Source organism: Idiotropiscis lumnitzeri, chromosome 21 (assembly GCF_059441095.1).
Source record: "Idiotropiscis lumnitzeri isolate Australia: NSW breed Sydney's pygmy pipehorse chromosome 21, RoL_Ilum_1.0, whole genome shotgun sequence".
Classification (NCBI taxonomy): domain Eukaryota; kingdom Metazoa; phylum Chordata; class Actinopteri; order Syngnathiformes; family Syngnathidae; genus Idiotropiscis; species Idiotropiscis lumnitzeri.
The window spans coordinates 1,354,102-1,370,232 of NC_142411.1; the positions used below are offsets into that span (position 1 = coordinate 1,354,102).

The following is a 16,131-nucleotide window of genomic DNA, read 5'->3' on the forward strand; positions in this document are numbered from 1 at the left end:
ATTATTTTTTCTTCTTACATTGAATTGTGCTCTAACTTCTTGTACAGATCACAATTGGAAAAAAAGAGACCTTTGTTTCAATATTTTATTTTTTTATGGTTAAAACATTTTGATTTGACTACGAAATGCGACTCAAGGTGTCGTAGTCTTAATGTCACATTAAGTCAAGCCGACATTTAATTATGAGACCCATCTGTGCAACTTTCTCGATACAAATCTTTGCTTGCAGGCAATGTTCATTTGGGTTGGGCATCTCCAACAATCCTGCAGAATTCCAAGGAAGGTTCGAGGATATAAAGACTGGTGCATCCAAAGGTGTGAGGGAATGCATTCATTTCATGATGACCCGGACCGGCGAGAGGCAGAAGATGATGGCCCTCAATCACCTTCTGGCAGTGTACTTCGAAAAGGTCAGAGCCCAAATAGTTCTCGAAATAATTCTCTTCTTCTTTTGGAGCGACTGAAGAACAATCATGAAACTAAGCCCCAAAACCTTTACTGTCACGCTAAACAAATTTAACATCACGTCAAGTGAGGTTCTATGACAAAAATATGTCAGCTATTCTTCATCTCCTAATACTTCTTTGTGCGTGTGTGTAAATGAGCCTTTTATCGGTTTGTCTGAGCAACAATTAACAGTAAGCAATCAAAAAGTGGCGACTGTGCGAATGTAATAAAAAAACAAACAATTTTCTCTTTATTTCATTATTTATTTGGGCAGCACAGTCCAAATGTGTGTTTGCTGTAACTGCCTGGTGTAAACAGCATTGGTTTCCCCGTAAAGACAGGCTGGTCACAAAAAAAAAAAAGAAATCACATCTTAATGATTTGACTGTCAACTCTAATTCAAGTGCCATTTTATAACTGCATGTTGTTCTAGTGCAAAACGTTGGGCTCATCTCCCACCCCCCCTGCGAGGCGATACACAGCAAGGCTCACTTCATGCGCCAAGGAGTCTGCACTCTCCTAAAAAAAACAAAATTCATTCAAAATCCATTATCTGATCCGCTTCTCCTCACGACGGTCGCCGGGGTGCTGGAGCCGAAGCTCTCCTCACCTGCGTGTCGGCCTCCGCGTAAACTCTGACCACGTCCTCGGTGCCGGACGGCCTCACGAAGGCGCGAGCGTGTCGATACTTGCCAACCGAGGCGTCGATGGCGTCCTGCAGGCCCGCCGGGCTCACCGCGCGTCTCTCGGCGTCGGCCGTGTCGATCACCCGGCGGTCGGACACCTGCCACACGCGCGCACACGTCGTCGTTCGACACGAGCGGAAGAAGGAAAAGGCGCCCTTGCGTGCGTTTGTCTCGCCTTGACTTTAAGTTGCCTGCTGGGCAGGTCGGTGTAGATGGCGTCCCACTGCTGCACCGTCATCCCCTTCAAGGCCAAGATGGCCTCGATCAGCAGCATGTCAGAAATGGCGTCGCCGACCGTCTGCGGGAAGAAAAGCGCAGCGCCGGCGCGGTTACATAAGATGACCACGATGGTCTTCTCGTCTTCGGACCTGGTTGGTGACGTTGATGGTGTGCAGCAGGAGAATGGCCGCCCTCTTCCTGGTGTCGTCTGTGTTGACATCCTCGGCCAGTCGCCTGATCTTTTCCTCGGCCGCATGGCTGAACAACACCTGAACACACACACACACACTGTCACTCAATGTGCGTGTGTGTGTGTGTGTGTGAGATGTTGCGCCGCGTTTGAAATACTGTGCAGGGAATTTGTTTACAAAATGGCGTTTTGCTGCTGCTGTTTTGGTTAGCAAGGGGGGGGGGGTGGGTGCGAAAAATCGAGTTGCAACTCATCCCTTACCGTCCCGTGCCCGTTAGCCTCAAAGTAAACGCTGGTGTCAAACTCCTGCGCGGCGTGATGGAGGTGCTTCACTCCCGTCTTCGTGCACTTGACAATCACCTGAACCCGAGCCAAAAAGCTCGTTAAGAGTTTCCTTTCCGTGATCATCGGAACATGTGTGCTCACCTTCATGGTGTCCTCCAGGTAGCGCGTGGAGCTGCCGTTAGCGTACGCGGTTTGCACCACCGCTATCTTCAAATTGAGGCCGGCCTATTAGGAACATACACGTTGATCAGTGAAGGGGAAAAAAACAAAAAAAAACAACTCGCAGACGGCCGGCTTCCAGCACGTCAGCCTGTCCCGAAACTTGCCTGCATGAGCAACTCTTTGAGGAAGGTGCTGATGAGCGTCGCGATCTTGTCTCCGTCCAGCAGGTGGAAGCGGTCATCGGAGTCGGTGTAGTAATAAACGATGCGGTCAGCGTCGCCGTCAAACGAACAGCAGCGCTCGCCGTTTTGGACCTTGACGCCTACCACGGAAACCGGAAGAAAAAAAGTTGTTTTTAAACATTTGGACAACGGAACAAATATGGAGGCAGTTAAAGTCAAAAGTTGGAATTGTCTGATTGGAAAAAAATTGCTGACCAGTGTTATTAGAGGAAATTACTTTTAGTATGATCATATTTTAATGAAAAGTGCAAAGATAAGAAACCATTAAAAAAAAATGCATAAAATACAATTTTAAATATTTGATCGCATTCATGGATAATATTGTCAACATTATACGAAATAAGTAACATTTTAAATTAAGAAAATTAACACATGCAGTATTAACCAAAAAATTATATAATACACATTTATCAAAGAAGAAAAAATCCCCAAAAATAATGCAAATGAATACCATAAGTAGAATAAAGTAATGTAAAAAATCAAAAGCATTAAAAATGAGGAATAAGATCGAACGAAATATTTGATGATTAAAATGAATCAAACTTTGACGCGTTCCCCGACAGTGGCCGTCACGTCAATTTGACGAGCGCACGCATCCCACCTGTGGGCGGCTTTTGCTGCACTTTGACAAAGTCGGCCCCGCACTGATGGTTGAGCTTCCCGCGGCCTTCGTTGAAAAGCGAAATCTGCAGCTCCCTCTTGAGGTGACGCTCCATCTCGCGCACCTTCAGCGCACCGATGCCATTGGCGCCGTCCACCGTCAGGTGCTTCTGGTCGTCCGTTCGGTTGGGCGTCTACACGCAAGACACAGCAAGTAACTAAGTACTTGAGTATAGACTTTTTTCACTTAAACTCCTCACGTTGACAAAATTATTCCAACTTTCGTAGATGACGCCTACTGCGCAACCCGAGCGGCTTACATTTTTGGTGAGCTCGGCGAACGCCTGGCAGAGTTTCCTGTAGTATCCTTCCAGGGTAGCCTCGCCGTAGCGCCCCCTTGTGTTGTGACAGCAAACCATGTAGTGAAGCTGCGGGGTGGTCACCAAGCCGTAATCTGATTGGACAGACGCTTTCAAAGTCAGGACAAATACTTGAACGCACGAGCGAGCGACGCCAACCTTTGCTGTGTCCGCCCAATGACGACACGGCGTCCAGGACCGCTTGCGACAGGCCGCCGCTGCTGCTCCTGCGTGCATTCACATTTAAAAGGAGGGCTTAACATTTGGCAACAAATTCAAACGACCTCACAACAAGCAGATAGTTTACGGCTACTCGAAGTTGAATTTTTGAACATCTGCTCGCTTCGCACGAACGCACGATAGGCTAACGAATAAGTTGGCTCGGTACCATTAATCTCTCACAAACGAAAACAAGTAAAGACATGTTTTAAATCAGCATGAGAAATACCGTTAGGGACACACAAAGCCATCCCTGATTACAATTTGCTGTCGAGCACTTTTATTAGTCATTCCACAACACCTGGTGTCTTTGCCCACAAACACTAAAGTTGCCTGGCTCTTATCGATGTCTTCTTTCTCCACGATGTCCTCCAGCACCGAAATCAACTCCCGCTGCTCCGCATTCGCCAGCCGGGTGGCGTACGCCTCCCAAGTGGACGTCAACATCTCGCCCATGGGGTCAATCAGCTTCACGCCGTTGTCCTCCTGCGAGACGGACGGCAAGTTAGGACAGAGGAAGGCGGCAACTTCAAACGGGGTCCATCGAGGAGCACCTCTGGGTTGTGGGAGGCAGTGACCATGACTCCGATGGCGGCTTTGCTTTGTTTGGACCGAAGGGTGGCCAGCAGGCCCATGCGGAACATGACGTGATCCAGATGGCCGGCGTTGGTCCTGAAACCGGCGGTGCCGTACTGCAAGACCAAGCCTGGAGGTTTGGGATGCACCTCAGACACTTTGGACACTTCCTCCAAGCAGGCCATCACTCAAACAAACACCACAAAATCACAAAATCACGAGTCAGCCAGCAGTGAGATGATGCTAAACCATTGCAGTATGTTCGAAATCAAAGGTGGGCTCACTTTTGGGCTCAATGGCAGAACGACAGATGACTCATTTGTAGATGCGATTTTAAAAGATAAAAATAATAAATTGTATGAAAAGACAGTTCGTATTAACAGAGTTAGGGTTAAAATATGCCACACCGACAGAACTATAAAACTGTCAGGAGTACAAGGAAGAAAGACAAAGTTCAAACTCCATCAACTCATGAACTTTAACGGCTTGATACGCTCAACTGAGTTAAGCGTCCAGATCCGAACTCCAAACCGATACTAACAAAACGCTCGCGAGCCTGCAAACTTGCCGCGTTGCCACATTGATTTCGAGCCAACTTACTGTTGTTGTTTGCAACCTTGTGTGCAACGAGGACCCGCTTCCTGAAGCTTGTCGTTTAGCTTTGGCGACGTGGCTCTACTTCCGCATACGTCACAAAGCTGGGCGCGGCGTTGAGCTTGTCTCATTTATGAACACACGCTCATTAAACATTAACAAACCGAAACCATCTTTTAAATCACGAGGCAAGAAATTAATAACTAAAGTCAGGAATTAAAAGACGTTTTCACTTGCCGGGAGACTAACATTGCCGGGCGTACGTCGCGTGATGTCTTGCATGGGGAAACGTGTTTCCTGAGAGTATTATTGACTCTGTACAGAATCGCATTTTCCTGAGCATTATGTACTACTATAAAGTATTAAAAATAGTTTACTACTTATGACGTGACTAAAAATATGATTAATCAGACATTAATTGGATCAGGCATTTATAGTTAGGCAAAAATAATTACATGTCCAAGGTTTTTCTGTGGATGTTTTCAAACGTATAAATGACAATGATAGAACGGCATTAAAAAAAAAAGTCTAATATCGGTTTGATTTTCAGTTTGTTTTGGATTCACAGAAGTTGTCACCTACAACATTTCTCACACTGACCAGGAAATGGCGGCAAGAGTGTAGTGATGCGTAATGCTGGCCAGGTTGCGTAACTTTATGACTTGTGCTTCACTTGAATTTTTGTGGAGTGAAATTGAAGCAACAATTAACTCGTGAAAAAAAGCAGTCATCATGCCAGGTCACCGGGTGGCGCTCGCGAGCAAAGCGACGTTCAACAAACGGAAGAAGAAGAAGGCTGGCTTGCTCGGCGGAAGTGACGTCAGGCCTGCGCACCTGGAGCTGGACATCTGCGTTTTGTTCATTCAATTCAATAGTCTGTTGCATTTTATTGTAAAAATGCTATTTTGTAAGATGTGCAAATGTTAAATTAAAAAAAAGGTATGCACGAGGAGATTGTTTATCATAAACGCACACAAGACCGAATTTGTGTTTGTTTTGTAGGGTGGAAAAACAGCCGGATGAGAAAGGAAAGGTAAGAAAACACACACGACCACTGAATATAACCAACCGTAGTGTTTTTGTTTCAATTTTTTTTTCCCTAATCTTTTTTTTGTCCGTTTATTGGATCCCCATTAGCTCTTGCAATATACAAGAGCTAATCTTTGTGGAGTCCATCCAAGTGAAAGGAAAAACACTACAGGATATTTAAAAAAAAAACGATATAGTATTTATTATAACATCAAATACTATTAAAAAATACTAACCAATACTGATAAAGAAACCATAGTACAACCCCCCCCCCCCCAAAAAAAAAAAAGTATTAGGATTTCTATATTCGTATTGGTAAGTACTATGAAAACCTATGTTAAGTTTTTTTTTTTTTGTTTACAAAAAAACAAATTTTCCTGTGCATGGATGTTTTCTTGTTTTTTTAAGACTTACAATGCATGGTCTTTTTTTTTTGTCGTCAACATCACAAGTGGGTTTAAGAATTTCAAGGACATTCAACAATACAAATTTATTTCTATAGCACATTGCACAACATGAAATACAAAGGCATAGTCATCAAGCACGAGGGAAAAAAAGATACAATTGTGACATTTGCAAGACTGAGACAAAACAGTTTTGAAATGAGTTCTCTTTGTCTCCATTTTTTATTCCACAAAAAGCTGCTATTTAACCAGAGGGGTGAAAACGTTTGACAAGTACTTTAGTGTGAAAAAAAAGTAATCTGAATATAATTCATAAGGACGTTGAGCACTTTTTTAAACTCCCACTGCTATTGTTGTGAACACAAACTTGCACACAAGTTGGAATTAAATAACAAACATGATTGTTGAGCACGAGCGTTGGTGTGCAAATTGCAAATGTTTGTGGACGAGGACGTTGGTCCCTTTGGCGCTGAACATTAACTACGCCAATCGATGCAGGGGGCACAACGGCGGCGCTCGCACGCTGCTGGTTTAAAACAGGAATTAACTTTTCTTGAAGAGAAAAAAACAAATGCAAGACTTGTAAACCTTTTCTTTACGCTCCTGTAAAAGGAGAACAAATGGATCTTTAAAAAAAAAAAATCTCTGTGAATGTGGGCGTGTCCACTGAAACCACGCCCTGCTCACCAGTCAACTGTCAATCAAACACCTTTAAAATGATCTGAAAAAAATAGAGGCGACTTCATCTCGTGTCGTACTTAAACTGACGTGTGAGCTGCAAACATCTTTCTGCTTAAAACTGAAATAGTGCCAGAAATGTATCAACAACGAGGCACTCTAAAGCAGCCACGCCAACGTGATGACCTCGTCCACACGCTGACTGTGAAATGGGCTTTCAAAATAATAGACGACGACATGAATGTGTGCGTCTTTTAAAAAAGATCCCGATAAACTCTTGCGTTGGAAGCACAAAAGGTCACCCGGCGACCTCGGCTATAGATCCAAAAGGCGTAGCGCGCTGTTGCGGGGTTTTTGACCCGGTGCTACGCGGTGGCGTCCTTGCCAGCGGGTCAATGATTGACTAGCGTCCCATTTGACCTCGGCGGTGCTTTAAGGGGCGCTCGCTCAGTGAATGAAAAAAAAGAAGCTGCGAGCGCATCTTGCCGCTGGCTCGCTGGCATCGCGATCGCGACCTCACTCAGCTCATGGAGACGTCCAAAGCGGCCTTGCTGCTGGCAGCGCTCGTCTGCACCGCCGGTAAGGACGCATGCGAAATAGGAGAGGGGGGGGGCATTTTGTGTGTGCCCCCCCCCCCAATTTAAAACCAACTGTAATTTAGTTTTTCTTCAAAGCTTAATTCTGAATCCTTTTCTACTTATTTCCTTTGAAAAAAAAATATTCACAATTTTCCTTCAATTATGATTTAAGGACATAAGATGAATTTTGTAAAATACATCATCATTTCCCCAAAATTCAATTTAGCTTTCTTCTTTAAACCATCAGCTTGAAACTTTAACAATTTGGTCTTACTATCTACATTTTAATTCATTTTCCTTTGGAATTTTGTGAATATTGGAAAAAATCATTCCAAAATGAGTCGAGGGGCTTTCCAATTGCGGTAATATTCATCAGCATCGAGAAGGATGAAGCGATGAATTCGTTTTTTTTCTTTTTTCTCTAGTGAGCGGCAGCGATGCCATGGAAGGCTACGCCAAAACGGGGGGCGCCTGGCTCATCTCGATCAACAAGCGAATGTATTCCACCAACACGGTGGAGGAGTGTGCCGCCAAATGTGACACCGAGAGCAGTTTCACATGCAGGTATCACGCACACGACGCCGCACAAATGCCATTTTTGGGGACTTTGACTACAAATGATGTCAAACATTTTGGGAATGTCCTGACACAGGTCCTTCATGTACGTGGATAAGGATCAGGAATGTTGGACGGCGGGGGCAAACTCCAAAACGGAGTCAATCCTGCGCAGAGCCAGCACAACTTTGTATGAAAAACAAGGCGAGTTTGCTTTTACAATCCATTCATCCACCCGATATATACTAGCTTGGAGCTAATACATCGGGGGAAACGCCATAGACGGGCTAACAGCTAGCACCGATAATGGCAGTGTCATCCTTTAAGCAAGCGATATCTGAACAAAAACGGTGCAGCAGCACGCGTAATGGAAAAAGGAGGGCTTCAAACTTGGCTGATGGCAAATTACACATTTTAAGTTGATTCCTTAATTAACTGAAAACTATTTTTAACTCTCGCTGCTATTGTTGTGAACACAAATGAATGAAAACCGTAAAGATTAAAACGAGGACGTTGCTGATTTTGCCTTAGTTTTGTTTGCGACGGCTGCAACTTTTTTTTATTTTTTACTTTTATTGCTGTTGGGAACACAATTGTAACGTAAGAAGTCACCAAATTCGTTAGATGCCCAACATTTCAACTGAACAACAACAACAACGGTGCTGCCATTTTGTGCTCTTGCAGATTACCTCCTTGAATGTGTCAACGGGATCGGAAAGGACTACAGAGGAACAAAGTTTCGAACGAAGTCTGGCAAGACGTGCCAGCGATGGGACGCCAAATTCCCGCACAGGCCCAAGTACGTCACATGACGGTCACATCTCTTCACAATCCATTTTTGTGCAAACGACATCTGGACATTCCGCACACTAAAATGCGCTTCCACAGTTTCACGCCCGGGACCAACCCCAAGGCCGACTTGGAGTCCAACTTGTGCAGAAACCCCGACGAAGACTCGGGTGGGCCCTGGTGTTACACCACCGACCTCGAAACTCGCTGGGAGCACTGCAACGTTCCCAGTTGCACAGGTTACAGAACAGAAAACAATTCATTCATGAGCAATGAAACAATTCCGAGCGCCAAATCCATTTGTAATCGTGTCCCGCCAGAGGACTGCATCCATTGCAATGGCGAGGACTACCGAGGGAGGGTCTCCACCACGGACAGCGGCGTCGCCTGCCAACGTTGGGACTCGCAGGAACCTCACAACCACGGCTACAACCCCAACTCGTGAGCGCCGAGACGGCTTCCTAAAATGCACAAAGTTCCTTTCATGCGCATTCGTCATTCGTGTGCCACCTTCAGGCTGCCACAGAAGTATTTGGAGAACAACTACTGCAGGAACCCGGACGGAGACCCCATGCCGTGGTGCTTCACGACCAACCCCAACAAGAGATGGGAGTTTTGCTCCATCCCTCGCTGCAGTAAGCCACATTTTAATGCAACTTTTTCGAGTATATGATGTGACCTTCCAGACGGCCCCCTCACCTGTTTTAAGACCTCCTCTTGTGTCTTCGCCAGCGTCCGAAACGCCCACCGTGGCGCCAGAGACCACCTGCGCCACAGGCGAGGGCAGCGCGTATCGGGGAACCGTCGCTGTGACCGAGTCGGGCAAACCGTGTCAGAGCTGGTCCAGCCAGACGCCGCACAAGCACAACCGCTCGCCTGAAAACTACCCCTGCAAGTGAGGCCTTGAACAAAAGTAGTGATTTGGTGTCAAATGATGCCATTTAGCCACACCATTTTTTTTATATTTAAAGAAATGGTTTGTCTCAAAGGTGAAACGTCTGCAACAACTCCATGCAACTAGCACGACGAACAATATTCACTCGTACGACGAGCGCAACAATTTGCTTCTCCGCTCCTCCAACAGAGGTCTGGACAATAATTTCTGCCGAAACCCCGACAACGAGAGGAAGCCGTGGTGCTACACCACCGACCCTGAGACCCGCTGGGAGTACTGCAGGATACCCACTTGCGGGGACGGACCTGGACCAGGTTCTTGAGAGCAGGTTGCTTCTCGCGATGTTCTCGGCCAGGCTAACGGGCGTGGTCGTTTCCGTTGCAGACGAGCCCGTCATTCCCACAGAGGACGATGACTGCTACGAGGGCAACGGCTCCAGTTATCGCGGCGTGACCTCTGAGACCATCAGCGGGAAGAAATGTCAGGCGTGGACCTCCATGAGTCCACACAGGCATACCAAGACTCCGCAGCAGTACCCCACAGCGTAAGACGCACACACTCGGGTCTCTGCGGGGATTATTTTCTCCTGCCGCTTGAATGATGGGGGGCGGGGAGGGGGGGGTTCTCCAGGTACTCTGGTATCCATTCCACATACCAAAAACTGGTGAGCAATTCACACTCCAACTCTGCCAGGATACTGAACCAGATATGTGGTGTGGCGGATGCCAGAAGGTTCTGTTTCTGAACCCGATCCAAAGACATCTTCGTTATCCTGACGTTTGTGCACAGGGACCTCCGGAGGAACCTGTGCCGGAACCCTGACGGAGACAGAGCTCCCTGGTGCTACACCACCAACCCCAGCGTGCGCTGGGAATTCTGCAACTTGGAGAAATGTTCCAGCCGTCCCGTCCAAGGCACGCCCACCACTGAGTCCACGCCGCAAAAACCCTCCACACAGGAACCCAACCAGAAAGGTAACATTTGTCTTGGGTTTTCCATCACTTAAGTTTGTCCTTTTGACTTTTTGTTTTTTTCTGCAGACTGCAAGGTTGGGAATGGCGCCACCTACCGCGGCTCGACTTCCATCACCATCATGGGTGTGACTTGCCAAGCTTGGCGTGCGCAGACGCCGCACCAACATAACACTTTCACGCCGGACACTCACCCCGACAAAGGCCTCGACGGGAACGTGAGTCGACACTTTTCGTTGTACAGCGACACGGTCTTGCATTTGCTAGCAGGGCCTTTGGTGGCGACTTACTCGACTTTGGCAATTCGTGTCACGCACGGTCTCGTTTTCAGAGCTGCAGAAACCCCGACAGCGACGTCAACGGACCCTGGTGCTACACGACAGACCGCAACAAGAAATGGGATTACTGTCAGATCCCTGACTGCAGTACGTAAATGCGCACACGCAAGCCAGCGTGCATGCTGGGGGATTTTTTTTTTTTTTGACAATACCTCACTCTTCCTTTCGTAGCGGGCGTAACATGCGGCACACCTGCCACCAAACCCAAGCGCTGCTACGGTCGCATCGTGGGCGGCTGTGTGGCCAAAGCGCATTCATGGCCCTGGCAGATCAGCCTCCGTACAAAGTGAGTCCGCTTTGACGGCTGCCTGCTAATTTCAACGACGAAAAAGATGTGACATTTATTGGAACGTTCCTCCTCCTTTCAGTTCAGGAATCCACTTCTGCGGAGGAACTCTGATCCACCCGCAGTGGGTTCTGACCGCCGCCCACTGCCTGGAGAGGTCAGACTCTTACATCATCAAAGGAGACACGACGTGACGGCGCCGGTTCACTGTGGCGTCCTCTTCTTGCAGGTCCAAGCGACCGTCGTCCTACATGGTTATTTTGGGCTCACACCGGGAGCGAAACTTGGAGGCGTCTGCCCAGCAGAGGGCGCTGGAGAAGTTGGTGCTAGGACCCAACGGCGCCGACATCGCACTGCTCAAACTAGAAAGGTGACCAGTCAACTTGAAACTTGATCTTACGACATTTTATATTCAAAGAGCATTTTTGGGTAAAGGGGGAAGTATTGTTGCCGTTTAATTTCAGGCCTGCAGTCATTAACGACAAAGTCCTGCCAGCTTGTTTACCGGACAAGGATTACGTGGTTCCGAGTGGAACTGAATGCTACGTCACCGGATGGGGGGAAACTCAAGGTACGCGCGTCAGATCACACGCACGCGTGGCGTTTGCAAAGAAAACGCTTCACAAACACAAACTGTCTTCGGCGGTTACCATGGTTACCAGGTACGGGCGGCGAGGGCGTCCTGAAGGAAACGGGCTTCCCGGTCATCGAGAACAAGATCTGCAACCGTCCGTCGTACCTGAACGGCCGCGTGAAGGATCACGAGATGTGCGCCGGGAACATCGACGGCGGCACCGACAGTTGCCAGGTAACGTCGACTCGCTCGCTGCGCCATTGAAGGATCTTTCAAAGTCAACACTCGCGTTGCATCACGTCCTCTCCCAACTGTCGACATCCGCAGGGCGACAGCGGGGGTCCTCTCGTGTGTAACGCGCACAACAAGTTCATCCTGCAGGGCGTCACGTCTTGGGGTTTGGGCTGCGCCAACGCCATGAAGCCCGGCGTCTACGCACGAGTTTCCAAATTCGTGGACTGGATCGATCGAACCATCAAAGCCAACTGAAGACGGCGGGAAGCATAAAGTGAAGAAAAGTCAGCGTCATCGCAAATCGTTTTTAAATGACTGGAATAAACACTGGGGATACACAAAGCGTTGTCCTTCTGGTTTATTCCTTAAATGGAACATCGTACACGGGGGGAGGAATTGTACAGCGCCGACACGACACAACATGCAGCACACGAGATCATCTGGCTAAAACGGCAGCTGCTGTTACACTAGTTTCATCTCAAACATACAAACGCAGTTTTGGCTTATAAATAAATAATATACATTCAGAGAAGGAGCTCAAACACTTGCGGGGTTTTGGTTGGTGGAAATGTTGCTGTTGGGGAGAAGCTTGCTGGAAAACTGCTGCTGCTCCGCCACTTTGTGCTTCATCCTAAAAACAGCAAAAGTGCATTAAGATTTTTTTTACATACACAATTAGCATTAGCAAGCTGGCAACTTTCATCAAAAACTAGCAACTTTGCTTACGCCAGGAATGCGTAATTTTACCTTGGGAATGCTTACATGGGAACTCGTGTCACCAAAATAGGATAGAGTTTTAGCTAGCTAGCACAACCAGAGCACGTCTATTTGAAATGAACTGTTAGCATTAGCCATTTAGCATGACTACGGTGCAACTGTATTTTACATCCGCTTTTCACTTGATTAACATCGCGCGACTCACCTTTCTGGGTGTTCGACATCGTCAATGGTGTCGGGCAACGGGACCCCGCGCGTTTCCGGAAGCATCAAGACCAAAGCGCCGGCGAGGAATGCCAGGAATCCTTAAAAAAACAAACAAACAAAATGTTAGCCACTGCAACCCGCTACGGCGACGTAGCACGCTAGCACGGTAGACGAACCGAAGATGATGAGGGGCAGCTCCAACCAGATGACGGCCAGCCGGTAGAGCAGGAAGGGGGCCACGATACCGCCTACATCGCACAGAGTGGAACACACCGACACCCCCAGATTCCTGAAGTCAGAGGGCGCCATTAGAACTTAATCAGTGACCAGGTGCAACTCCAGCTGCCAACGAGGGAGGAATGGGGACGTTTACTCAAAACCAAAAAACATCTCAAAGTAAAAAGAGATCCGGTAACAAGCAACTTGATCCAGGAGCCAGAAACGATCACGGCGTCGAGGTGTTACCTGACAAAAGTCGGATAGAGTTCCGTGTTGACGAAAACAACCATCTCGAACGCCATGGTGATGCCCAGCCGGCCCACGCACGCCACCGTCGTCTTCAACCAACCTGCCGCGCCGAGGCGAAGCGCCGAGCGTTAGCCAACGTCCCCGGCGTCATGAACGACGGCGGCGTTGCTCACCATCGTCAAGGAAAACGGCGATGAAACAGGCGGCGCCGGCCACCACGTTGGCGGCGGCGAAGGGAAGGCGGCGACCCACGCGCTCGATGGTGAAGAGGATGAGGAAGGCGGCGGGGAACTCCATCAGGGCCGAGATCAGGAAGCTGATGTAGACGTTTCCTCCCATGATGCCCAGACGCATGATCAGACCTTGGTAGACCACCGCGCTGGTGAACCTGCAAGAAAAATGGCACCCGAGTTGACGAGCAAGCATTACGTACATACGCCCAAAAAAAACAAACACTCAAACTAAAACAAAGCATTTGGGGAAAAATAAAAACAAAGAAAAAACTAACAGACGAAAAAAGTAACTGCATTTACCAAATAAATAAAACCAAAATCTCAATCCATGGTAACTGACCAATTGTAGCTGAGAATGAAAGTCTGCTTCCTCATGTTGGGCGTTCGGATGAGGTCCATCATGGAGGCTGTGGACGACGACTCGGCGTTGTCGTCCGTCAGCGTCTACGCCGCCCACAAAGCGGAAGGAGAGCAAAGTTGGCGCTGAACTTTTTCATCGGCGACAGTGAGCGAAGCACACCTCAATGTTTTTGGTCAGAGTCTTGTTGTTCTCTTTGGCCATCGCCTCCGTGATCGCCACGGCTTGGGACTTCCTGTTCTGCGACAGAAGCCATCTCGGAGACTCGGGGATGAACCTGCCGACAAAACGAGAAATATAGCAAATTGCGACCTACCGAGAAAAGTGAAGTCTCGAGTTCTCAAGTAAAAGTGTTTCGCTAAAGAGAGTTCATGTAAAGTTCCTCTCCCGCGAGCGAGTTGGTGAGTGAAGTTACGAGTTCACGAATAAAGTCAACAGTTTGTAGACTCACCAGTAGTAGGCGATGTAGAGGAAGTAGGGAACGGTGATGACCACCTGCAGCCAGCGCCAGTCGGTGATGAAGTACGCCAGCAGGGGAAGCACCAGGAGGCCCACGCTGAAGAACATCTGGTACAGAACGCCCACCGTGCGCCTCGACTCCACGCCCACGATCTCGGTGACTGAGAGGGAATAGCGCTCAATCGTCACGCCGTCCATATCGACATTGTGCTAATATTAACTCATTTGTGTCACCGCCAACTTTGGGGCGTGACCAAAAAAAACCTACTGAGCACGTATCCCGCCATCCAGCCGCCCTTCACGCCGAACCCGAAGAGCACCCTGAAGATCAGCATGGACACGTAGTTGGGCGCTAAGGCCACCAGGATGCCCGCCACACCGTTAAACACGTTGGAAATCACAAAGCTCAATTTCCTGCCGAACCTGCAAAGAGAGAAAAAAAAAAAAGAATCAAATAAAAAAAAATAATAAAAAAACGCTTGACGACGACGACGGTTAACGTTGGGCACTTACCTGTCGGCCAGGTAACCAATGGCGATGCTTCCCAGCAGGAAACCGATGTTGAGCATGGCCTGGAACATGTCCATTAGCCAGGCGTCGGAGCACACCAAGTCAAACTGCAGAAAAATGCAAAGTGGCGGGTTACCATATTAAAAAATAAATTAAAATAGGCGAGGGCTGTGACAATTTAAAAATAGAATTTCTTTTTGAAGGGCTTGACGTGGGTGCAAAGTAACTTCTGGTGTGCGAGTCTTGGCCACCGGGTGGCACTACAATACTGTGCTGTTGACAAAAGAAGAGTTTCACAACTACTTTTAATGACTTAAAAACAAAAAAACCGTCCGCTTGTCTACCTCAGTGACGAAGGAGCGCCTCCCCTCGTAGTCGTACACCCACCCGTCGGCGCAGGGCTTGGTGGGCATCCCGCTCAGGTCAACTTCGGCGGCGGCGCAGGTGAGCGTGGCGTTCCAGTCGACATCGTACTGCTCGCAGCTGCTGTGCTGCGGCTCGCCCGACACGTTGACCAGTGGCGCCGTCAGACGCCGGCCGTCGGCCGGGCCGCGACCGCACGAGCGCCTCCACTGCTCGACGGCGCCTTCCCGGCACCAGTGGTCGGGCGTGTAACCCTGGAAGACGATTCCCACGTAGACGCCGGCCCACGGCATGGACACGAGGCACAGCAGGGCAAAGATGCGCTTCTGGCAGCGGCCGAATTTGCCCACTTCCTCCAAGATGTCGTCGAACGAAGTCATGGCGGCGCAAAGTGGCGAGCGGTCCGCGGCGCTGGCTTTTTAAGGGGACGGGTCGGAGCAAAGTTCAGAGGCTGAGCGTCGAAGCGTTAACGCGTGTTTGCAGACGCATGCTTCAGGACGTCACATGGCCTCGGGATCTTGCGTGACTTCCATACATGAACGCATGCGCTCGGTCCACCGTGAGCGGTCAAGAAAAAAAAACTTGTTTTACGAATCAAGTTTATGTGAAGTGAGGAGTTTATTTTCTCAAGCGCATTATCCTGAATAACATTTTTTTTTTTTTTATCCCAAGATGACAAAAACGGGGCTTTGAGGCTAGGGTTTCATTTCGTCACGCGTCATCATACAATTTTTCCTCGATGATGTCAAATTGGATGTTTATTTGCTCAAGTGGAACTCACTATTTTTTCCCGAAAGGTCAAAAAGAGGCGATCATGTCAGGGGAGGCGTTCAAATGTTTTAAAGGCTCGGGTAGGACCGAGTTTCCCGATTTGAAGATAGATGGTCCGGTCGTTTTGAGATGTCA

At 48.3% G+C, this 16,131-nt stretch overlaps 3 protein-coding genes across 7 annotated transcripts; 1 reads left to right on the forward strand and 2 right to left on the reverse strand.

Moving 5' to 3' along the window:
- Positions 1-136: 136 nt before the first annotated feature.
- Positions 137-4,688, reverse strand: pgm3 (phosphoglucomutase 3). Of its 3 annotated transcripts, none has more exons than XM_088285529.1 (13): positions 4,270-4,579; positions 3,964-4,172; positions 3,711-3,895; positions 3,350-3,417; positions 3,152-3,285; positions 2,833-3,025; positions 2,154-2,311; positions 1,969-2,052; positions 1,804-1,902; positions 1,502-1,621; positions 1,309-1,431; positions 1,058-1,231; positions 137-966 (listed from the first exon to the last, which is right to left on the reverse strand). In XM_088285529.1, coding segments are annotated over exons 1-13 (1,638 nt in total). In that variant the 5' UTR covers positions 4,271-4,579; the 3' UTR covers positions 137-876. The 3 variants fall into 3 exon arrangements, with proteins under 3 accessions (XP_088141655.1, XP_088141656.1, XP_088141654.1); XM_088285528.1 differs by lacking the exon at positions 4,270-4,579 and adding an exon at positions 4,586-4,688 and having other exon boundaries at positions 138-966; XM_088285530.1 differs by lacking the exon at positions 4,270-4,579 and having other exon boundaries at positions 3,964-4,250.
- Positions 4,689-5,379: 691 nt separating this feature from the next.
- On the forward strand, positions 5,380-12,252 carry plg (plasminogen). Of its 3 annotated transcripts, XM_088285526.1 has the most exons (20): positions 5,386-5,518; positions 5,582-5,612; positions 7,694-7,832; positions 7,921-8,027; positions 8,508-8,622; positions 8,712-8,851; positions 8,933-9,053; positions 9,129-9,247; positions 9,345-9,507; positions 9,697-9,821; positions 9,892-10,051; positions 10,297-10,481; positions 10,548-10,696; positions 10,810-10,903; positions 10,988-11,102; positions 11,185-11,259; positions 11,332-11,472; positions 11,567-11,673; positions 11,765-11,910; positions 12,004-12,252. In XM_088285526.1, the coding sequence occupies exons 3-20, from the start codon at positions 7,711-7,713 to the stop codon at positions 12,163-12,165; spliced, it is 2,346 nt and encodes a 781-aa protein (XP_088141652.1). In that variant the 5' UTR covers positions 5,386-5,518; positions 5,582-5,612; positions 7,694-7,710; the 3' UTR covers positions 12,166-12,252. The 3 variants fall into 3 exon arrangements, with proteins under 3 accessions (XP_088141651.1, XP_088141652.1, XP_088141650.1); XM_088285525.1 differs by having other exon boundaries at positions 5,380-5,612; XM_088285524.1 differs by lacking the exons at positions 5,386-5,518; positions 5,582-5,612 and adding an exon at positions 7,117-7,269.
- Position 12,253: 1 nt separating this feature from the next.
- On the reverse strand, positions 12,254-16,048 carry slc22a2 (solute carrier family 22 member 2). Its single transcript, XM_088285527.1, has 11 exons — positions 15,207-16,048; positions 14,866-14,969; positions 14,621-14,775; positions 14,345-14,513; positions 14,056-14,170; positions 13,876-13,979; positions 13,476-13,690; positions 13,300-13,402; positions 13,011-13,123; positions 12,833-12,932; positions 12,254-12,541 (listed from the first exon to the last, which is right to left on the reverse strand). The coding sequence occupies exons 1-11, from the start codon at positions 15,603-15,605 to the stop codon at positions 12,448-12,450; spliced, it is 1,671 nt and encodes a 556-aa protein (XP_088141653.1). The 5' UTR covers positions 15,606-16,048; the 3' UTR covers positions 12,254-12,447.
- Between the last annotated feature and the right edge of the window lie 83 nt (positions 16,049-16,131).